Source organism: Strix aluco, chromosome 2 (assembly GCF_031877795.1).
Source record: "Strix aluco isolate bStrAlu1 chromosome 2, bStrAlu1.hap1, whole genome shotgun sequence".
Lineage (NCBI taxonomy): Eukaryota > Metazoa > Chordata > Aves > Strigiformes > Strigidae > Strix > Strix aluco.
The window spans coordinates 80,743,303-80,767,819 of NC_133932.1; the positions used below are offsets into that span (position 1 = coordinate 80,743,303).

At 38.2% G+C, this 24,517-nt stretch overlaps 1 protein-coding gene across 2 annotated transcripts; it reads right to left on the reverse strand.

Annotated features, from left to right (window-relative positions):
- Positions 1 to 488: 488 nt before the first annotated feature.
- GPR180 (G protein-coupled receptor 180) lies at positions 489 to 24,463 on the reverse strand. Of its 2 annotated transcripts, XM_074815449.1 has the most exons (9): positions 24,301 to 24,463; positions 21,719 to 21,877; positions 18,304 to 18,498; positions 14,508 to 14,688; positions 14,252 to 14,301; positions 10,557 to 10,714; positions 4,120 to 4,311; positions 3,690 to 3,767; positions 489 to 2,005 (listed from the first exon to the last, which is right to left on the reverse strand). In XM_074815449.1, exons 1-9 carry the CDS (start codon positions 24,449 to 24,451, stop codon positions 1,847 to 1,849), a joined length of 1,323 nt encoding a protein of 440 aa, XP_074671550.1. In that variant the 5' UTR covers positions 24,452 to 24,463; the 3' UTR covers positions 489 to 1,846. The 2 variants fall into 2 exon arrangements, with proteins under 2 accessions (XP_074671550.1, XP_074671551.1); XM_074815450.1 differs by lacking the exon at positions 18,304 to 18,498.
- Positions 24,464 to 24,517: the final 54 nt, after the last annotated feature.

The window sequence follows — 24,517 nt, forward strand, 5'->3', positions numbered from 1 at the left end:
GAATTTTATGTCTCATACATGAGGACAGATAGTACTCTTCTACTGCATTATTGGAGACTTATCAAAAACAGGATACTTTTTTCTTGGGAAGATGAAAAGTACAGAGATAAGCAGGGAAATAAAGACTGAAGTTTTAACCAATAATATTTTTGTGTGGTTATCAGAGGAATGTAATAATTAATCTTTTAATCATTCTGAAGATTGTGTGAAATCATAATATCTCATCTTTTCCAGCCTCAACCTGCCATTCTTGATCTGAATTACAAACAATAAGAAAGGAGATGATTTAATGAGCAACTTTGTCATGTTGCCATTTTGCCGTAGTCAAAGGGAAATGTCTAGTTTTGCCTCTAAACTAAAATGGAATAGACTTAGGTTTCAACTATGCTCACAACTGAGGCAAACGTGAATAGAAAAGTGAGGGCTATTTTAAAGCTACAACCCCCCAATGTCTTCACATTTTCATAGAGACAATTAAATACACACTGTTAAGAAGAAACAAACATTCATTTACTAGAAAATAAAATCCATGTTGTGAAGAAAGACACACGTATGAAAAGAAGTCTAAAATTTGATAAATACAAAACTAAATCCCAAACCAAAAATTTCAGTCACAATGGCAATAGGTATGTTCTTATTTCGAAGGAAAAAAAATGTCAGCATGATTTAATCGTACTCATAAATAGGCACTTCAGTAAAGTATATATTTACACTGGCTTTCTGAATGCTAGGGCATCACAAAGTAGTATGGCTTTATTACAATGGATGGAAGATGGCAACTACTTAGAACCCAGTGCCAACATGGATTATAACAAATCCAGTGAGTATTTTGTTTTTCAATTATTCATAGAAAATTTAATCCTGATTAAGTATCCTTGGGCAGGAATTCATGGGTAGTTGATGACTGAAACCAACATTTATTTGAAATGCTTCTGTTAATTTAATCTGTGTATATGGCTTAATTATGATTGAATCCTCAATGTAACAGAAATGAATTATATCAGGATTAAAATTCTAGTACCACATCACCCATTCCATTTTCTTTGCCTTTTTTTTCCTTTAAAAGATGCAAGCCTGCTGTTTTAATTACCTTTATGTTGCTATGTCTTCTAAGACTCAAATACTATTTAGACCTTCATTACTGGATGAAATTTTTAGTTACATTTATTTTTTAAAAAAAAAGGCAGATATAAACCCTATTTTCATTCCCATTAAAATTTTAACCAGTATGAACATTAGTTGCAAAAAAGGCTTTTCTTTTACACCAATAATAAAGGACAGTTTCTCGCGGTCAGTTGTGAACATTTAACATACATTTTTTAGAGGACTCTCCCTCTTTTGTTTCTCTTTCTTTAATACTTATACATAAAATGCATTTTCTCTAAAGCATGAAAATAAAAGAACTTGTACTCATCATTACGCATCACACCAATTTCACAACTGGCCTATTTCAGGCTTGTTTGAGCTTGTAGATGTTTTAAGAACTGCATTTTATAACACTTTCAAACCTAGTATTGATACAAAGTAAGGACATTTTTTTGTGTCTGTGAGCGGGAGAGAAAAGATTAAATGTACTTTTCCATGATACAGCTCAGTACCACATGCTACACATAAACAATATTTATAAAATTATTCAAATTATGGATTTTTCCAGTCCACAATACTTTTAACAGATTAATCTATGGACCTTGTCAGACCAGGTCTATGACCACAGGTCTGTGAAGTGCTCTGATATTATCACTCAGTTTTCCAGTGAAACCAATGTATCACACATCTGTGACAAAAATACCTGTATATTTAAGTCATTATTGCACATTTATTACATAACGTATTCTTCCTAAACATCTCAGAAGTGATGTCGATTTTTATGTCCAGAGGATACTGTTAGTGGCAATGTCACTGATGACAGTGAAGATACTTCCCAATATAGACTATGAGATAGAAAAAGTCTGTAGAGGATAACCATGGAGATGCATTGACAGAGGATAACACCTATGGTAATAATCTAGAGACAAAAAAAGAGAGAAAAGGAAAAAGTAAGCAAAAAAAACCCCACCACCAAACAACCCACAATAAATTTCTATCAGCATACTGTGTAAGTGCTTGAGGTTTAACTTTAAACCTTTTAATACTGCTGCAGTTACAAAAGATTTGAACATGAATCTCAAGTCCAGGATTCAGACTCTCACACCTGGGTGTTTTTAAATCAGTAGATAGCCCTGGGCAAGTCACATAAGCCTTCTGGCAGTTTCTGTTCTGGGGAATTTCAGACTTGCAATTCACCACCCATGCAGTTTCACAAGCAGAGGTAATGTTTAGATATTCTATTCTTACAACAAACAGAGTGGAAAAAAACAAAGCCTGGAAACACTTTGCACTAGCACAATCACGGAGCTGTGAGGATAGTGATTTATCAGTCTCACTTAGCCAGACCTCTTTTCAGTGCAAGTCTCTTAATCTGTAAAAGATGTGTAAGGCAGTATTTATCAAATGCGTAAAGGTAACTACTGTTTCTGAGAAAGCCAAAGTCTAAGTTTATGTACAGAGAGTCTTTTAAAATACATGTTTTTCTTAAATAAATATGGTATTTATTGATCATGCATTTCTTTATTGTATTGAAGTGCATTTAAAGAAGGAAACACAGCTAAATTATCATAATGTAGGAACTGCAGCTGCACACAATGGTTAAACTTGCTCAAATGCAAGAGCAGAGCAACTGTACTCTCCCTTGAGATAAATAAATATTGCAAAAATTTCCTTTACTGATCCTACTTCTAGAGATTGTCCTCCTGCCCTGATGATGTTTTCATCAAACAACAACAAAAAGTCTCTTCATTAGTTGCTCTAGAGGGGTCTTTTTTTATCCCTGGATTTTTCTTTTTCTTTTTTTTTTTTTTTTTTTTTAAATCAAACATAACATTTAATTTACTATATATTTTTAGTGGAACCTTTTTCTTTCCCTCACATATTCTCTACACAAATAAAAGCTCAATTTCCGAAAATATTTGCACACAAATGCACAGATGGTTATAAAGAAAAGAAGCAAACTCTACTCTGGAATGAGGTAGTCAATCACCTGAGAATAGTAGTGTACTTTATCTGAACATGGCAGGCTCCACACACTAGTTCTCTAGTTCCCAATATGTTTAAGCAACCGAGAAACCCAGGGAGTCCACCTTTGTTTTTAACTGTTTAGAGCTTACAAACCAGACTACATATTTGGACAGATTTCTTAATCTAAAGAATACAGTTCAGCTACAGGTTCCCTGACCTATTCAGCCACACAAAGCTTTTAAAGGCTGAAGACTAAAAAGCAAACAACAAAAAAAAAATCCACTGATTTATCTTTCTACTAGCTTTGTTAAAAGAATCCCCAAGGTGTTTTTAATTAAAAAACAAACAAGCAAACAATAAAACAAAACACCCCCTCCACATTTTCCTTTGACTTAACAATCTCCCCCTCTCCCTCCCTTAACCTAGGAATGATTACCCTTAGATGATTCAAGCCCTGTATGCCTTTGTAAAATATGACTCACATTAGCATCAATGAGAGCTGTGTGACTAAGACTTTTCAAGTTGCTTTGGGGTCATAAGATTAACAGCCTAAGAGCATGAGTTTGCTAACAAACACTGAACATGCAGAACAACTACTATTCAAATTCCATCTCTTTTATCTTGCCTGTACATACCTTTTCTCTTTGATATTCTCTGAATATTACAGCAATGGTTGCAAGACATGGGTGGCACAAAAACCAGAGAATGCAGGCCTGAAAGAGAAGATGAGTAGAAGTTATAAAATGACTACATGCCAGCTTAGAAGAAAGAGATGACAGTTAGAGGAACTACATTTACATTTCTGTCTATTTTATGAACCCATTGTTTAATTTTCAATCAACAGAACGAAAACCACACAATGAAAGGTGGGATTTCTGTTTAAAAAAGCTCTATACTCCTTGTCAAATTAAAATGACTACTCACAGTATGATGACAGGGTGCAATTTAATCAAATCAGACACTTAAACATTAACTTTCTTATGGAGGAAAAGAGTTTAGAAATCAACTGCATGCCACAATTATATTTACAGCAAAAAGAATCAGCTTCCCTGATGTAACCCATACTTTGGCAAAGGTGATATAGAATTCCCTTTTGAGCGTGCTTCTCTCCACTGTGATGATCTGGTAAAGACCAGCAGCCAGTGACAAAGCTAGGCAAACTCTGAGGCCAATAAGCAGTCCACTTGCTAAGCCATGGTGTGAATGGTAGCTGTGGTGATTCGTATCTTCAAACTGCTCCCAAATTAATAAAAAGCTCTGGAAAGAACAACAACAGCAAAGTACATTTAGAGTAAACAAGGTTACACTAAACCTCGATTAACCTTTCCATCACAGATTGAATTATCCATACAACTGGTCATGCTCTGTTCTGCTTGTAGGAGACCACCATGTTACACAAAAAACCCCTAGCCTGAACTGCTTTTTGGCACTACTTATTCCGTAACTTTTAGAAAGTTTGATAAGTTAGTTTCCTCTGATTTGGATAGAAGGAATGTGGCACCTTAGCATAAGATCCAAAATAATCATCTAGTTAAACAGTCAGCCTACTCAGCAGGAAGCCCACTGAAATGATTCCACAGAGCTACAGGGAGGTGTCTTCTTCCACTTGGGATCCACAACCTGTAAAGCTTGTTTCAAAGGCAGGAGACTACGCCTTTTCTTTCAAAATCCTAACAGGATTCACTTTTCTTTTCAAAGATGGGGAAGTAAGAGGGTGGTGCTGTTGCCCCTTTTATACAATAGCCTAAAGGCTCAAGCATTCACCCAGGTTGAACTTGGATCTCCCACAATTCCCTTCTTTGCCTAAAGGATATCCAACTCACATCTCCCACCTCCTTGGAAAGTGCTGCAACTGCCAGGCTATAGGCTGTTCTTGGGTGGGCCACTCTCCACCCCTTCTATTGAAGCTGTGCCATTGTGGAGAAAAGAATTCAACATCAGCTAGGTCAGAAACTGCAAGCGAGCCTGACTCTGCAAGCAACCGGCTTGAAAACCTCCTAGTGTCTAGGAAAGGGAGCATCACAGGTTCCCAATGCCATTCCAACATCTGGACAAATGCTCCAGCCAAGAGATAACTACACGAAAGATAGTAATCCCCCTTAACTCTCAGCACTGTAAGAAAGAATATTGATAGATTCTCCAAGGAAAAACACACTAAGAAGTGCCTCATTTCTGAATCTTAGGTAGGAGGCAGGCGCCTACTTGTTGCATAAAAAAATGGGTCTTGCTGAAGAATACCTTTTTAAGACTTTGGGAATGTTAACGTTATAAATTAGAATACCTATAAAGTTTAGACTCTCCCAGCATCATGTAGCAGCTGAATAGCATTTTAAGACTTGAATATACACTGGAATCCAGTCCACCTACTGCACACATCTAACCTGCACTTAGGTTTCAGGTGCCTAATGAAGCAGGCTTTCTGAAGAAAGGTAGGCAAATTTGATTTATATGAGTGAGGTAGCTCTGAAGGCTTTCAGAAGCAGACATTGTATGCCTCAATTTAGAAATCTAAATTAGTCAGATTCCATTCTGAACACATTCAAAGGCTCTCTCACTGCATTAGCTACATAAAGACAAAAAGGTTACTGAGAATAACTTTTTTTTAAAAAAATATCAAACGTGTAATCCACTTGTGCCTTCCAAAGGTGGGTGTCCTTGAGTCTCATCAGTCAAAACAGGATCATTTTTGCTTAGAATATCCTCAGAGAGTACTCTCTCGCTTTTCCCCTCCCTTATCTAGGCCATGACACAGCAAGCATGACTGCTGTCATTTCAGTCACTCCTGAACTACCTGGATGGAAAATGGAAGGATGGGAGAGGGACAGACATGAAGCATGCACGTCTTGAACATCACTGATTACTAGTAAACAATCTGACCGACAGGCTTCAAATGTTCCCACGATAACACTCTATTTCTGAGTAACTCCAAGCAAACGTCTTCAAATGACCAAATTACTTGACTGAGAACTCTGTCAAGGAGTAAGACTGAAATAAGGCTCCTGAAACCCTGAGATACAGCACAGTGTTTGGTAAAGTTGTGTCTACAGCACTAGTTTTTGCATGAAATTGATGAATTCCTACCACAGAAGTTATTTCTGTCCAGGTGGAACATGCTCAAGCAACAAACAATGGTTCTACCAGTTACAGAATCACTGCAGCCTTGTACAGAGCATTTTCTCTTTTAATATTTACACTTGGGAATAGCCAAAGTATTTAACTTCTCTGGACTGGACATACAGTCTGAGAAAATAAAAAAAACCCAACCACCTCCTATGTATAGAATCTTCCTACCTAAAGCATGCATCTGGGGGGAAAAATACAGGCTGATGGAGATGGAACTGTGATACTGCTTTAAGAAGAAACATAAAGGTAGATCTCAGGGAGAGCTTAACCTTAAAGAACAGAGCTCACGAGGGTTTGAATTTTCTTTAACCTAGACCAACAGTAGCAGCAATGAAGGAAGCCACTTTCATGAGAAGATGACAAAGAGCTGGAGTAAAGGACTTGTGAGAACAAAGTCAAAATCCTCATGGGAAAATAGTGTCTGACAGCAGGGTATGCTCTGGACTAGCCTTTAAAGAGTGTAAACTGTGTAAACAACACAGGAATCAGTTGATCAAAGACTATGTGTAGTGACAGCAATGTAAGATCACAGAAGTCCAGCTTCTTTCAGTTTCATTAGATTATTCCAAAATAAGCAGAAGGCAGAGGCATTAGAGGCAGAGATGGAACCGTCAGTGCAACACACTGGAAACTCGGACAAGGTGAACATGTGTCATTGCTCTTACTATGAGCTGGGACTGTTCTCACTCACCAGAGAAAAGCAGGATCCTATAAAAGAGAAATCTGTGCTATGGAGGTTTCTAGGTTACAATGGATTAGGCAATCTGTTCTCAATGAAGGAAGAGCTTTCATAGACAAGTGTGATCTTGAAGTTAAAATCTCTTTGGCTGGCTATGCCTGAGAAATTAAGGTCAATAAACCGTGAAGTCCCTTACCTTGACCACAGAAAGGCATGTATCAGCTCACTTAGCTGCAAGATCAGGAAAAAGCTGAAAAAACACCCAGACACCAACCTGCTGAAGTGGTTTTTGATGGCAGTGAGCAGAACTATGTTTGAGCTCTGAGAAGAAATCAGGGGGGGAAATTCTAATTGTTATCCAGAAGAACAACTCTGCTTAGGCTGTAGACAAAAGAACTGGATGAGCTAGGTAGCTGAAGAGCTGACTCGCACTAGCTATGTCCAACATTAAAGTCACAACTGCTTCTTCATAAAGTAAAGGAGAATGACCATCTCCTTGTTTACATAATACACTGTTCAAAATGCCTGAATTCACCTGCACATACTTCTGACCTGTCTTGGTTCACAGTGGACACCAACCACTGTCCAGTACTGGTCTTTCTCTTCAAATGCTAGAAGACTGTTTGCCATGGACATCATCCTGATGTTCCAGATATACAAGCTGAACCTCCACATCCATACAATGAAGAACCAGACACTCTTCTTTTTTGTCATGAGGAAACGATTATGGTAGAACCCCTCCTCCCCTTCGCTATGCCAACACTGACTTTATGGCAAGCCAAGATAACGTATCAATCTCCCGTAAAGGCAGGTTCTCATGGGACAGATCAGCTCTGAGAGGCAAGGGGAAGGGGGAAGCAAAAGGGAAATTAAAAGTAGCAGCAAGACAAAGTGGATTAACTAGCTGCTTCTAACCATATCTAGTATTTGGGTATCTGATGTCATGCAATGCCAAAAAATGGTTTAGATCTAAGGTCAGAGGTAGAGCTCATTCTGAGCACACCTTTGGGGTGTACCTAGGAACACCTGTGAAGCATGATGTCTAATGCGGTAAGATTCTATGTCATTTTGGTCACGTCCAAAGTGATCAGCTCTCTTTCTAAAGTCATTGCCTCCACTCTGATCAGCTCTGAAAGCTGAAACTGCTCAGGGTCTATGTGATGGGAAAGGCCTGCCATCAGTGAAGTTTTGAACAAGGTTTGCATCTCAGCAGCAGAGAGTGGAATCTTTAATGAATACAGAGCGGCCTGGGAACTTTTTGTTCTGAGGCTGAAATCAGGAACAAGTTAAGGCAAAGGGAGATGCTGAATGGCAGACCTGTCCCTCCTTTGAGATGCTACCTCTTTGCAGCCGCAAAGACCGCAAGAGATTTGCTGACTAGGAGGATGTGTCCACCCTACACTGATGGTAAGCTGTAAACACAGCCTGGGAAATTGCTGGTGTTTCTGAAAGAACAGAAAGAAAGAATCCATAGCATTAGTACAAAGAGGAGAAAAACCCTGAAAATTTGCTGAGTAATTTGAACTAGTAGCAGGCAAACAGGGTCAGATAGTTTGCCAGTCAAAACTGCAGTTAAGTTGAAGAATAACATGTTTTCCCAGGATGTCCACTTGCTTGACTTTCCTGAAGATGAGATGAGGACAGGTAGCAAAGAACGCCAATAAAACTAACATGGTTCAATCTCTATCTGCTGCATTATGGTAATGCATGTGGTTTCCAGCACCCTCCAGAGCAAGTCACCAGAACATCTCTGATTATCCACGTAAGTCTGTCTAACCTCTGGCATGGGAGGAAGCTGGCTCTCCCATAAGAATCTTTGGGAAAGAGAAGTGTAGAAAGGAGGTTATTATAGGTTTTTAATCGTTAAAAGTGCTCATCAATTGTCCTGTTACAGCAGGCCCAACACCCATGTCAATCTAGACAGACCAGCAAACAACAGACTAATCCAAAGAATGAAGTCTTGAGTTCACCATCTTTGTCAGAGGCAAATGCGATCTGGATCCTGCTCTCCTGAGCTCAACAGCTGCATTCTGTATTAAGGGGAAGAAATCTGGCAGAAGGTATATTTTGTATGTACCGAACCATGAGATGGAAAACATCCTCTTCAGAAGGGGCAAGGATACTCCTCGTGTCAGGGAACTTTTTCTGGAAACAGTAGACAGATGGGAGTGCGAAACCACCCAGGCAATGACATATTCTGATATCCATATTCTGTTCCTACAAGACTCCTGCGAAACGTGACATTCCCAACGGTACCAGGAGCAGAGATGTGATAGAGCTGTGCCTTCGTGGTGAAAAGTAAGATAGCCAGCTTCATGCCAATGCCTCAATGGTGCTCAAAGAGCCAACACAAATGTGTAATGGACTAGTAAATGGACTAGTACTGGGGGAAGCAGCATATACGTATGATATTTGTGGTAAAAACTGGGGCAGGTAACAACCAAGAAAAGATCAAGCTGATGATACTGAGTGTCCTTTCTATGTATAGTAAAAAGGAAACAACAACAAAAAAATTTTCCAGTCTCAAGTGACAGAGTACTAACACACCCATACGTATGTACAAGTGGAGAGGCATGAATAAAATTAAATACTTTAGAAGTCTTCTTTACTACCAGCGTGTAAAATTTCTGGTGATGGGTGTCAAAGTAAGGTAGAATGAACCTATCTTTAAATTTCAACAGTCCCATTGACCTTAATAGCCTTTGGTTTATATTTTTAATTAGCAAGAAATGTCAGCTCCCAGCTACTCTTAATGTTTTAGCAGTCCACTTATTTAGTTTGGAAGCAGCACTAATTACAGATACTACTCAAATGGCACAAAATCTTCAGTACAATCTCTTCCTCATTACTGTCTCCAGTTTCTCCCTGCTCTTCCCTTTCTCAGTGGCTTTCAGATTCCCTTGTCTTTATGCGGTGATTTAAAAAAATTTGTTTACAAAAGGCACCACCAGGGTTGGATGATCTCCATTACAATTTACTTTTAAGTTACTGGTTTACTTGACTTTCTAATTTATACTAATGGAAAAATATTTGAATGAAATTGTGTCAGACCATTTGTATATTTGCAAGACCAATCCTGCATATGAATCTTTCCGGAATTCCCTTATATTGATTGAAAAGACCATTAGACATCCTATTTGAGTGGTTCTACGACGAGGACACTGAGGATTTAATTTTTTTTTTTTTGTGACAGAATTTCTCATAGCACCTTTTCTCATCTTTCCTTTCATGCTGCTTCTTGTCACCCCCCACAGTGTAGTTCACAACCCCTCAGCTGTACTGATTACATGATTACCATCACTTATAGGACCACATTATAAATCTGATCAGTAAAACGAGCGTGCTGAAATCTCTCTCTCTTTTTTCCTTTTTTCTTCCAATCTGGATCATTCCACTGATCTGGTTTACAGTGTAATGCTACGAACAATTGGCACAACCAGGAGTTTGGAAAACTGTGGGAACTTCTTAAGTGGTTTTACTGCTGAACGAAAACATACTGTGGAGCTACACCTTAAATTGTTAAAGTAAAGAGAAGGTGTTGTTACCCATTAGACATACTGGGTGCACATTATGCTGTGGGGTTTTTTTCCAGTCTTGATACTCCCTCCCTCATAAAATATTGAAATTGGTTGGTTCACAGTTCTGTCATACTTAATAGCAGCTGTGTATTTCAGTATAAGAATGAATATAAAATACAAACCTGTGTAACAACAACTACTACAGCAATGCCAGTAGATGTTGGAGTGGAATCCCACTGAAGAGGTCTACCATGAGATTTCTTCATCCTGCCTATCGTCCAGCCCATACACAGGCTCAACAATAAATATAGCATTTGTATCTGTGAGACTATGTCACACACTATTGAAAACAAAAGAAAAATAAATAGAGTCACAACAAAAATAAAGTTTTCTCTAAAGTAAAATGTTCTATATACCCACAAATGAAGGATGGACATTTATGCCTTGTTATCACCTTCAGTCATAATTTTGATAATAGTTTGACTAGATGAGGTTGCTTTGCCACAAAATGTGTGCATTTTGAGTAGTTTCCAGTGACCAAATAGATCACCATCAGCCTTCCTCTAGTTATGCTGCAGTTCTGCAACAACACAGGCACAGCATCACATCCTTTCAAATCCCACTCTTGTGTCAAAGAAGTCTGAGCTCAGGAGTCCATCTACATAAATAGACTTGTAAATGCTAAAGAACTAAAATCATATGTATGTTAATCACACTGCAAATATGAAACATGATGAAATGAACTCCTTTCTTTGCTCTGAAAAACTTTTGTTCAAAAATCACATAGTTGCATTGTACTTTAAATTAATTGCACTTTGTCTTAAGGATGCAGTAGCTTGCGACAGAAGGCACAAATATTTAGGACAAATTCCACCCTCAGATACTTAAAGGGGAAAATATAATGAATAACCCTAACACAAACTTCATTTGGAGCAACAATTTGCCTGTATTTCATTTTATTAAATGCAAACTACCTTTGCCTCATTTTGCTATGTCCATTTTTTTTTCCTCTGTTTGGGAACAATTAACACATACTCCATAAAGTCACATTCTTAATCAGCATCTCAAACCTGTGTTTGAAGCTGTATCTGAATAAAGAAAACTTCAAGCTAAAATATACTAAAGCCTTTACTTGTTAGCCTCGCTAAAATGCTACTCACAGTAGAAAGAAATAAAGAATTCTTTCTGGGTGATTGTTAGCTTTAGAGCTGGTAAGTTTTTGACTGAAACTTATGAACAGTTTTTAAGTTGGTGTTCATACTTGAGATTAAATTGGCTCATTGTACTGGCATAGCAGAGATGTACAAGAAAAACTGATTCTTGTATTATGTAAATTGAAAATCCGGTTCAGAAACTAGAGAATTTGCACTACACACAACAATGCTTTCTTTTTCACTTGATTAATATTTTAGTTCAATTAAATTTGTTCCTTATTTGTAATTTTCACTTACACTATCAGGTACAAGAAAAATATTTGTATGTCACAAAAGCAAACTTCTGTTTTTATACAACTGGACTGTATTATAAAAGATAAATGTACTTCCACATTTACTAAAAATACTGGCACAGAAAATGTTGCCACGGTACAGAGATTAATAGGCACCCAAGGGAAGTATGTCAAATGAAGATGAGCTGCAATATTTCCCTGACACTCAGCAATACTAGCAAAATATGGACATAAAACAAGACTTCAACACGTTAGTCCTGGGGTATATTTGGTATTCTCATAGTTTATATGCTTAAATGCTTCTTAATGTATTCAGACACCTTTGCTGTTTAAGAAATGTCAAAATCTTTTCGTAAATCCAAACTTGCTCATTCTTTAATAAAATGAACTGGCACTCATTCTCGGTGAAATGATCTTGGAATTATTTTACAATGCTAGCTATGGACACATAGTACTCGCTAGCAAAAATCGTTACGTGAATCCAAGGCATGCCAAAACAACGTCACAAATCCAAGTTAGAGAAATGACTGAACAAATCTGGATGTTCTAGGAAGCATTTTATTTTCTGTCATTCCCTAAGATAACTTGTCCTGTAAGTTATAGCCAGACATCATCTCTCAATCACATCTTGGATATAGATATTGCTCTGCTTCAGTGTGGCAACAATTCAAATGGATTCCCAGACAAAATGGTATAAGATAAAAATACAGTACCAGCTTTAATATTTGACATCTCATACACCTTGCCAGCAAGTAAGAAGGTTGAGAGAAATTTCTAAAATTACAGTAATCCCATGATATCCAGGGCTAGTGTACTGAGCTGATACCATATTTGTCTGATTTCACCACAATTCATCTATTTTTGGCTGTTCAACAGGCATAATAATATTCTTTGACTTTTCATATTTCGATCTTACCAAAAGTTAAAAGATCACTATTTGTGATATTTCTGAGTGCCAGCACTACTTGTGCGATTTATGCGATTAACTTAGGTGATAAATTAGACTGAGGGTCAGGTCTTTATACATGGTAATGACTAAATGATGGCAGGAAAAGAAAAATTGCTTGGGATAGTATCTGAACAGGTTTCTATAAAGACAGTCTGGCTCCACTGCACTCAACAGAAATTTTACCATTTGCTTTTAACTCTGATTTCTGTTCTGATATAGGAAAAATGGTAGCACCTTCCATCTTCAAACTATACTACTTGCTATTAACTGTTCTTCAGAACTGTAATTGACACTGAAGCTTTTCACATTTCTATTACTTCTGCTCTTTTATTGTTTTGGGAACCATGAACGTTAAAAACAGTAGGAAACAAAAACTCTCTTACTGAATCTATTGATTAAAAAAAAATTATTTCTTCTTAAAAACCTTTGCTTTAAGCAAATAAAAGTGGGCTCTTCAATACATACACAGAAAATCTAACATGCAGCTACTCTCTCTGAAGTTCTGGCTGGGAAGTTAACACTGGGTTTCTCACTGGGGAGGAGTTATGACTACCTCCATATTCTCTATTTAATTTCATTTCAGAAGATGAGAGGAAACGTCTACTAATACAGTTGCTAGAGCAGCTGCAAGGAGCTGCTAACTCAAATGGTTAAAACAAGAAAGAGGCAATTACTGTGGTGCCAAGTGCCATCAAGAGGCTGTTAATTCCAACTGCAAGCTTCTAAATGAACTCTAGGAAGGGAAGTATTTTTCTATATAGGCTGTTACTTTCCAACACTATCTCACTACCACAGTACTACTTTCTTGGGGTGCTTCAAGCCAATCAAAAGGCAAATATATCTGCTTAGAAAGAACCCCCCCATTGCTTCAAATGTGAACAGAAAAAAACCCCTCAACGTTTAACCCTGAAGAATCCAGGAGGAGTAAATTAGTGCATTTTGGGAAGGGAATTCAGTTCCAGTGAATATCTACAGAGAGTGGAGAAAAATGCTTTGTTATCATCAATTCTTTACATAAGCATTTTTTGCACCCCTTTAATCATATCACTTGTGCTGTAAAACACTTTTTCATATAATTAGTGTTAAATTTGGTAGTGAAATGACACACTCCATAAAATGTGATTAATTTTCCTAAAAAGCTTCACTACTCTAGATCATGCAAACTCCCCAAAACTGTTTGTTGTATTGAAACACTTACTTATGTGACAAGCATCTGTTTAAGTGTTTGTAGGAAGGAATCTTCAGACAAGAAAATCCTTTAAAAAATCCTAAAATATATCACAATTGCATAGCTTTAAATACAGTTATTATAAACATCCTGAATAAAACTGGGTTTTCAGAACAGCAACTTTTAGCATTTTATATTAAAAATCCAGTGATATCGTTCAAGATCATAATACAGTCCAACAACAGCATTCGCTAATGTATTTTACAGATTAATGTGTAGCAATATGTAAGAAACAGTAGAAGAGCATACTCACATTCTGCTAGACTTCCCATAAAAGGTGCTCCTATTCCATCTTTAGAATAACTGATAGAAGAATAAAAAGATGATATTTTTAAGTGAGGGAGTCTTAAATCTGTATTCTCTCTTAAAAGTACATTTAGGCAATGATGTAGTTGTAAAAAGTCAGTCCTATGTTTTGTCACAATCACCACAGAAAAGATCATGTACTGATCTTTACAACACAATGTTCTTCAAGTCTTAAGACCAAAAGCAAAAATAAACAAAGTTACCTCGAGAAATGCAGGTAGTTGGCAAAAGCTGAACCAGCCTGCAACAGTAATGCAATTGTCAACACCTTTAATACAGTATGCATAGGTCCACTCTTCTTAATTGTTTGCCATAGGGACTGTGCATAGATGCAAGCAGTTATGAAGTATGCTAGGACAAGCAGGAAAAAGAATTCATGTAATCCTGTGAAAAAAAGAAATACAGGTTAGTTTTTATAAAGAAATGCTGTTACTAGCAGTAAATAACTAAAAGTATGCTTTTTGTATAATCACTGGGAAATACTTAGTAACTGTCACCCAAAAGTGGTAGTGCAGATAAAATAAGTAAATCCTAGCCTATTTTATCCAAGAAAGTCAATGATTTTTTTCAAAGAGCTGATTATTATTTGACCTGACAAAGTGTTTTTTATTCAACAATACCTCTTCTGAGTGTAGGAGAGGTTCTGTTCAAATACAAATAGCTTTGTAGAAATTACTGAAATAGTATAAAGTGGAATACAGTTTCTTGATAAACCGAAAAGAATTGTAGCCCATTTGATCAGTCAGAAACATATTTATTAAAGGACTCATTTTTAGCCTTTTTTTTTTTTTTTTTTGCTTCAATTTTTAAAGGCACAATCTGGCAACCAGGAACAGATTATCTATTTAACCACTGGGGGTCACTCTTTCTCCACATTAAGTAGTTAGTCCAAGAAGCACAGTTGAGGAAGACAGAAAACTTTTAGATAAAGAAAAATAGCACAGAGAACAATAATAAGTTTATAGAGTGCATTTTTTTTTTCACCAATCTGAAAAAATGACCAAAGTTTTTGATATTATTATAAAACATAAGTCCTCTAATTTTCAGTGGGGCAGTAGTCTGGTAAAATGCTTCCCTGAAGATCTGGGTCCTGGAAATCGTTTCTATTCTCCAGAAGCTTTGGAACCCATCATATGAGCTCCCAGAGGGTGAAAGCCAGTGAGCTATAAACAGAAGCAGGTAAACAGATGCTTCTCACAGAAAACTTATGTTTTCCTTCTTCAACCTTCCTTGAAACCAAGTGGTACCCACAGAATCATATTCACAGAATCACAGAATCAACTAGGTTGGAAAGGACCTTGAAGATCATCTAGTCCAACCATTAACCTAGCACTGCCAGTTCCCATCTACACCATATCTCTCAGCGCTATATCGACCCTACTCTTAAACACCTCCAGGGATGGGGATTCCACCACCTCCCTGGGCAATCCATTCCAAACAATGTTTTTCCTCCAGCAGCAAAACAAATTTCCAACCAGCTCCACCCAGAGATTAGAAACAAAGCAATTATACACATTTCAATACCTAAACTGAAAAACATTAGAACTGGATGAGATTTGAATAGCTGATAGTATTATAACTTCTATGGCTAAAATTAATAATTTGGGACATACATACAGTGAAATGGGAGAAAAAGAGCGTAAGGTAATAAAGACTTATAAAACAAGAATTTTAGGGCCACTCTGGCTTCTCTTGTATACCTATACAAAAGCACAATTTATGAATGACAAAAATACGCATTTTAGATCAAATCTCTTAAGTCTTTCTTTCACTCTTTATCTTTCTGCTTCAAAAGACACCCACAGAAGTTGGCAAGGATTCTGTAGATAAGTTATTTCCCACCGTAATGAGTGGGTACACATGGAAAACTCTTTAGGAGAATCAACTAGCTTTTAATAAACACTAAGCATTTAGGATAGAAAGCTCCTTCCAACCAAAGACAGATTGTGGGTGATTGGCTTGAGACCAAAAGGATTTAAAAGAAAGTTGCACTGAAACACAACTATAAAAAACCAAAAAGGGTAATTTTCAATATTTTTTAAGCTTCCTGACTTTCAAGATTTGACAGAGAAAATGAAACATATGTACCTTAATTTGAAATACCTAACTTCAAAAGATTTTCAAAATGCTGTCTACTTGGTCAGCTGCCCTTAGAAATCCTAGATTCCACCGGTACCATGTCTTAGGTAAAAAAACCCTACCATATAAAATGATAAAAGATTATTTGACAGGGATCAAAAGCCAGACCCCCTCCTCTCTCAGGGCAAATATCTTAATCACAAGGTTACAGTCTCAAGTTCTTTCCTATACTTTCCTTACAGTCCATTTAACTTTGAGATCTCCTGCGTCAGGCCACATTTTTAGTAACTAAAGTGAATTATGACCTAACTAGAACCATCTGTAATGATGTAGTTTTTAGTCATCTGAATGAAAGAACCAAGAAATGGAGTTGGATCTCCTCTCTGATACCCTAATGTTCTAAGCTGCACACCTCTATGGAAAAACAACAAACATTATTCCCCAAGGGTGCATGGAAAAAAAAAAAAAAAAAAGAAAAAGAAGAGAGAGAGAGAAAATCCTCCTCAGTTCTTTGAAAATAGACACAGGCATGTAACTTTAGGATTGATGGTAGCGATGCAGGTTTTAATTCTGAATAAACAGAGGTGTTCCTCAGCAACTGTGGAAGACACACCATGCACAGCTCACCCCGTTTCCTACTTGTTACATCTAAATACATACATCCAACACATTTACACACCTCTTTACTCAGCATGCAAGGTGTTCAGAGTTCTGCTTCCAAGTACTCAAAGTCTTCCTACAAAATGAATATAGGGCTGAGATGCCTCTCTAGTAAGTCTGTATACCACTTTTAAGGGCCACAAGATGTCTTATAGCTGCTTTTGCCCTTGATTTAGCAAAAGAATGCTACTATTACTTTTTGAGAATTTGTAAATTAACTAAAATCCAATTCTGGATACAAAATTCACCAAATAAAAACTGCCAACTAAGATTGTAGATTAAGAAGTTAAAGAGACAGGTAAGTCAGTTTATAAGCCTTGAAAAATGGATGAATAACAGTGCTACTTTCGTATAGATTCTGCTAAATGTTTCAGTGAATATTTTCTTTCCTTCAAAAAGGGAGCTGCCTTTGTTCCCTCTATATCCTCTTGAGACCAAGAATGACAGCAGGGTGTATGATTCTGAGCATAGCAATTAGGCTCATTCTGGGTATGTAGGTTAAATCTGTAGATGAAGGCAGACTAACCCTATTGGGCTCTTCCCTTACAACAGACCGAGGTTAGTGACATGTTGATGAGGCCTCCCAGAGCAGTGAAGCTAAGCACTGCAACGATGCATACATTAAGTTGGTTTGGATTGTCCAAAGCATACAATTTTATGTAGACATTTCTTTAGCTGCTGTCTTGAGTCACTTCTAGAAGTTTTTCTTTGCACATTTAAAGATTTAAAATTGCATTTCTTAAATAAAATAAAATAAAATCAGGACTAACAAGTATCTAATCTGCAGCCTATGACTAAGATACTTAGAAAGACCTAAACACTGAACTGAAATTGTACTGGCAAAATGTTTTATCATACATGTGCTCATGTTGCACACAATCAAATTTAACAGCTAAGGAATTTCTTGAATTCATTAAAATCAGGGATTAAATTCACATTCAAGCAAAATCTTATGATTTCAAGATGGGAAAACTACCTATCAGCAAAGATGTTAACACTAACTTTCCTTGTGCATCTCTACTTTCAGTTACGCAAGTTTTGGCAAGCGAGTCTAGAGAAACTTTTCTAAAGAAAGTTCTAGCGAAGTTTGTCTGTAATGCCAGAAAATGAATTAAAGTTTACTCTCCATGAGAAAGTAGAATATGAAATATAAAAGACTGCTATCCTTTCACCGTACTTTTCCAAGCACAGTAAGTACTGATTTGTTTGGGTGATCAAATCCTTAACTTACAAATCTAATTTTAAGAAAAAAAATCTTACCAGATTCCCCTGCGCTAAAGTGATCTAATGGATTCCCTTCTGCATCTGGGTTTAGTAAGACCATTTCAAACTGAATATCCTCGGATTCAGAATAATTCTCCTCGCAGGTAAATTTGTCTACATAAAACACATACCATGTTTCTGGATAAGGAATCTGGGACACTGTCAGATTTTGCTCTGTGAGGTTCACAGTCACTTTGGAAGAAAACAAACAAAAATAGGAGTAAATACTTGATTAGTTCATTTTTAGAAAACTCATCTTTGAATGAAGATAAAATTTAAATCCACAATATCATATACAGGTTATAAACTACATAGTCTGTTTTGAAAGCTAGCCGTAACACCAGAGACAGACTTCCAGCTTCATCTTTGGTTTCAAATAGGTGCAGACAAAGGCTGGTGAGGATATGCACCACATTCCATCTCTCAGCTTTTGGGATCACTGGGAGAGGTCCCTTCTGCCACAAGCCAGTAACTGCAAACTGTCCCCCCTATGCTTAGCACATTTCTGTCCTCTAGTACAGTATGATAGGACTAGCTCTCCTCTATTAGCCAACAGGTATCTCTGTATTATGAAAAATACCTTTGTGAAATGTATTCTACCCTTTTTTCAAAGATATTTAGAGCACCAAACAGGAACAGCCACATGTGAGCTCGGTAAACAACAGTGTGCATGCTTTAAAGGTGCAACTTACCATATTTTACAGCATCTTCCCCAAACCATAAAAGACTTAATTTCAATTGACAGCTAAGGGCTGAGACCATCGTCTAATGAAACCGTGTATTTCGAACCAGATTACATTTAAAAACAACTGTATAAGAGACTGATGTTTCATCTGCTCACTGATCTTACCACTATTTTTCCTAAAAGGAACTGTTAACCAAGAACAATCTCTCCAAAATAAACATTTGCTGCAAATGAAATCTCTAGCTCTGTACGTTTGGGTGAAACTGCAAGAATTGTAAGTACTGTTACACTGATTACTGAACTCAAGTGCTAGTCAGCTCAAGCATAAATGAAAGCCATCTCTGTAGAATAAATAACAATACAATGACTGGACTGTAGATTAATTCACCTTAATACTTTAAGATGACAATGGCTAAGGATGAGGAAAAAGAAAAATTTCATTTACAAAACAAGCTATTTCTGTTTTTTATGCAAAGGCCTTTCTAAATGAAAAGGCTGCAAACATACATACTAAACAACCCTTAGCAAAATCGTGATCCCTAAATACTTTGTAGACAAAATTTAGAACTAATTTCTAACTTGAAGCCTACCTGTGAAAAACATTTATGTAATTTAATTAAATTTGTTTCAACTTCAATAAGTTATTTTCTGTTTTCTGAAGGCATGAACTGATCAACATTAGGATTCAGGAAGAAACATATGTTTCTTTGCAGCAATTGTCATGAAGTACAAATTCGGGCAACATGCAAACCCGAGGAAAAAAAGTGTTCAAACAGAGGCAATTTGTCTTGTGTAGGTAATGGTAAGTATGAGTTCCACTCTGGAGCTACGTATCTTATCAGTCAAACATACAAAGTGAAACAGCTCCCTTCAAAAAATCCAAGATTTTTAAAAACACATATTTAGGATTTCATATGGTGCTTAATCCAAATGAGACAAACTGCAGCTGGCAGGGGTGGCTTTCCCCTCCATCTTGACTCTCAGCTGAGTTCTGACACAGTGGTATTTGCATCAAGACTAAGGATCACACTGAGCGCATTTAATCAGTTTTGCATCAAATCTGCAAGCTAACTCACGGGAAATGAAGTAAGATAAAATAAAAATGTAATCGATTTTGCCCAAGATCAGCAAACAGATCCAACTCGCCCTGTGGTCCCATAATTCCTAAACACAGTAGAAAACAGTGAGTACACTGCTGGGACAGAAGGAGTGACAGACCAACTGCTAGTTATTTCCACAGCACTTCATGTTCAGCTCAGACCAAGTGTAAGGGAACTACATTCTTAGAAGTGACATCTGTGTAAAATCTTGTTATGACAATATTCCAGGAGATCAATTTGTTACTCCAAGGTTTCTGGCCACACAGAGGAAATATATTTAAAAAAGCTGTATTCACTTAAGATGTATTTGAATGAAGTTTCTAATATTAATTTCATTTCTTAAAGGAAAATTTATGCTTTAAGTAGGTTTTGCTGTATTACGATCAATAAATGCTGCAAAAATTATTATTTCAGTAAGCTTGTCTTCCAGTTACATAACTGAACGCTTCAGTGTTTTACTGTTCTTTTACATTTAGATGGATACTCAAGTCAGGGCTTTATCCTGATCAGCTTATCTTTGATACTGTATTAAAAATCTTCTAACATGTTTCGTATATCAAAGAGTGACAGGTTTGTGCTATCATGAAGATGAAAATATAATTGTTTTCTTGTCTTTGAAAAATGCCATTTCCATGGAACTGGAGAACAGGAGACTTCTGACAAATGAGAAATGTTCCTTCATAAACAAAAGACAACAAGATAACCTACATATTCTGTACTGGTATAATTGTCAGCTCAAATATTAAAAACATTTGAATGTGAGATTCAGTGATGAATACCAAATTACAAAATTAAAGGGTGAAAGAATAATGATAATACAGGCAAGTTATAAAGTAAGCCAACATAACCTAGATTAATTTTTGCAGATGACTTTACAGACAGAAAAAAGAAAACTAATGGTTATGAGGTTGTGAAATAAAAAAAAAAAAAAACAGAGAAAAAAGCTTTGCAGGTACAAAAATTACCCTTTTACTGTATACTTGGGCTCTATACTTCCACCTTAAAAGCATTCACTTTAAAAGCATTCACTTCAGAATTTTAGAGGTAACTGCAGCAGATTCCATCAGTTTGCCTCTATTTTTTTTCATTCCACTACAATAAAAGTCACAATTCAAACTGTACATTTGACTGTCCCAACCATTTAGATTCTCAAGTTCTTCAGTTTCGTATTACAACTGTATTCCTTGTAAATTCTTTCAAATACTCAACATAATCTTTTTTATGGAAAAGTTTGAGATTGAAAAAAAAAAGCAGAGTTAAAATCTCTGTACTGAACGAGTAAACGAAAACTTCAGCCAAACATATACCCTGAGTTGTGTACAAATGAGAGCACAAGACTAGAACTAGTCAAAGTTTGTCTGTTTGCGTGAAAGTCATTATTTGTCAAGGATTGTTCATTTTCCAGCAGTATACTAAATCATAACTTGCAAACAAAGTCTTCCGAAGTGATGCAAAGCAATTTTATTTCCTTGTAATAATTTTTAATTACAGAAGGCCGAAGTCCTGCTTTTACTTAAGTTGATACAAAGTCCAAATTCACTGAAATATTCTAAATACACAGATAACTTAACAGAGTTCTAAATACATAGATAACTTAATTTGTAAGAGGAAAAAAGTAGCAACTCACTTGTCAGCTGAGCTTTAGAGAACATCTCTGTACAGCTGTGATCCTGGATACTGTTCTGCAGCTTCTGCCATTCCTGTGCTTGAAACAGGTGAAGTCTAGCTGCTTTTGTCACAGCTACTGCTATGTTCTTGATTCTGACACACAGAACAGCACGGTCACCTTGATATTTAAAAAATAAAATCAACTATTCTGCCTTGATGTCAATTACAAGCAAAAAGCTAGCATGGCATAGATTTTTTATAAGTAGCAGCACTAAAGCTTCACTTTCTTAAACTTGTACCACTACTTCCCAGAAAAGTCTTTACACTCTTTCAGAAACAATTTCTATACATCTCAACACAACACTGCATGTATGATTATTTTTGATGGTACTTAAACAAACCTTCACCATAACCCAAATGTCATTAACCTTCTCTACGACAAACAGCCTTCCCTCCCCCCTTTTTTCTCTTTTTAAACAACTTTTTTTTTTTCCTTCCTCCCAACCCAAATTTCATTTTCTCAAGTTCAAGCAAAGACAGTGCCTCAATCAGTCTGAATAATTGGTTCAAAGTCTAGTATTTTATGACCTTTGTAGCACGATCATGAGCATCATAGGGTGGCTCTTGAGCCTAATACCAGAAGAACTTACAGAAATGGACCTTCATGTTACGGACTGATTAGAGCTAAAACACTTAATTATAGATGACACGTCAAATTGATAAAAAGAAAATCAAACTTCGAAAGTGTTCTCCAATGTGTCAGTCTACCTACGGGTTGCATCTTGACATAGAGAAATATTTTAGCCATTTTAGAAATAGCACATTTGAAACAATTTATCTTTTTTGGGTAATTCTACAATCCTCAAACTTATTCTGATAAATTCTTTCATTATATATTGCCACAGACTTCTTTAACGTAACAGTAGCTTAAATTAATGGAGAAGAAAAATCAATCAGTACTGCAAGAGCACAAACTTATTCAAATTTAAGCAAGCTTTGTACATTTTTTAAACTGCCAGGGCACTCTTCTTTCCCACCTAACCAGCACCAGCTGGATGTGGGTCAATAGACTACTACCAGCTTCAAGTAAGGCTTGCCCATGGCAAGCCCTGCACCTCCTTTTCCCACAGCCCCCTCCCCTCAATGCTCCTCTCATACTCAAGCCCCTCTCCCCTGCACCCTGACATGCTAATATATTCGGTGCTAGTATGGTTGGTGGGACCCACTTTAACCAGGTGGTTTTTCTCTTAAAGACATTTTCTTAACCCAATGGCCCTCTTTAGGGCCACAACAGGGCTGAATTCTGTTCCTCCAAGTGGTGGCCCTAGATCCGTAAACAAAAATATACGGTGACTGAACACAAACAAACAAGGGAGGAGGTGAGAAGAATTGTAAAAACTTTTCATCAAATTTTAATGTAAAAATTGGCATCAAATTTGGAATTACCACCTTTAAAATACCATAGAATGGGCCATCTGAGCAAGAAGTGTTGATGCTGTTATTTTAAATTCATATGGAATCACTGCAATAAAGATTATAATAGGAGTGTGTGCATTAGCAGATTAATTTATTTCCTCTTCTCTCCAAGTTTGAAGACCCTTCATGAGAAAATTGAAATAAATATTTGATGCAGTCTAGAGCTTTAAATGTTGAATTAAGTCATGGTGGTCTGCGGCCACAAAAGGTATTTAAAGGGGGTCCATGGTGAAGGAAAGGTTGAGACTGCTAGTCTAAGCCACCGAAATGCTGAGCATATAAAAAGCACAGCCTCGTCGGATGTGGCACTCACCGTGCCTGCATGTATCTCTTTCTGCAAAGTAAAACTTTGGCAGCAAGGAGAGTCATTTCCAACCTGTATTTCTGCAGTGGCCATTCTAACAGGATTCTAGCCCGTTGCTAGGCGTCAGGAATTACCACTAAGAGTCAGGAATTACCACTAACAATAACACAGGAAAGAAAAGTCACCGGGAATAATCGGGTGAGCATTTACTTTGTGGTGCCGGGTGACACTAGAAGCACCCGGCGAAGTGACACAGCCACGTGCAGTGTGACGCACCGCTCTCGTCTGGCGCTCCCGGGGGAAGGAGAGATGCACGTTCAAGTTGAAACGCCTCCGCTCTCGCGGACAGGCGGGCCGCGGGGCAAGAGGGGAGGCACAGCGGCGAGCACCCACAGCAGCCCCTGCCCCGAGAAGCAGCGGGCGCTGCCCACGCACTCCCACGGGCTGCTCCCACCTCCCGCGGCCGCTGCCTCGGGGCAGCCCCGCCTCGGTCCAGCGGGGCGCCGCTTCGGGCCGCGCTTCCCACCGCCCCCCTCGGCGCTGCCCCGGGCTCCTCGCCGCCCGCACAGCGGATCAGACCTGTCGCACGTCCCGGCGGAGGGCGGGCTGGCCCCGCCGCCTGCCGCCGCTCCCCGCCACGCCCCACCCCGGCCCCTCAGGCCGCCGCCCTAACGGCTGCCCCCCGCGGGCCGCTCTGACGCGCCCCAACGGCTCCTCGCCTCCCACCCCCCTCCCGCCCCCGTTTCAGGCGGGGACAGGGACGGCGTGGCCGGGCCCGCTCCCCTCCTTCCCCTTCCCCTTCCCCTCCCTCGGACACCCACCGTGGAACTGGAACCGCGCCACCGGCCGCCACGGCTCCAGCTGGGCGGCGGCGCTGGCGAAGCCACCCCGCAGCGTCTTGCCCCCGGCGCCCCGCCAGCCGGCAGCGCACAGGAGCCACAGCAGGAGCCACGGCACCCGCCGCCGCCGCATCCCGGGGCTCCGCCGGCGGCGGCCGCCGCCGCCCCCCCACCCCCCGCCGGCTCGCGCCGCCGCGTC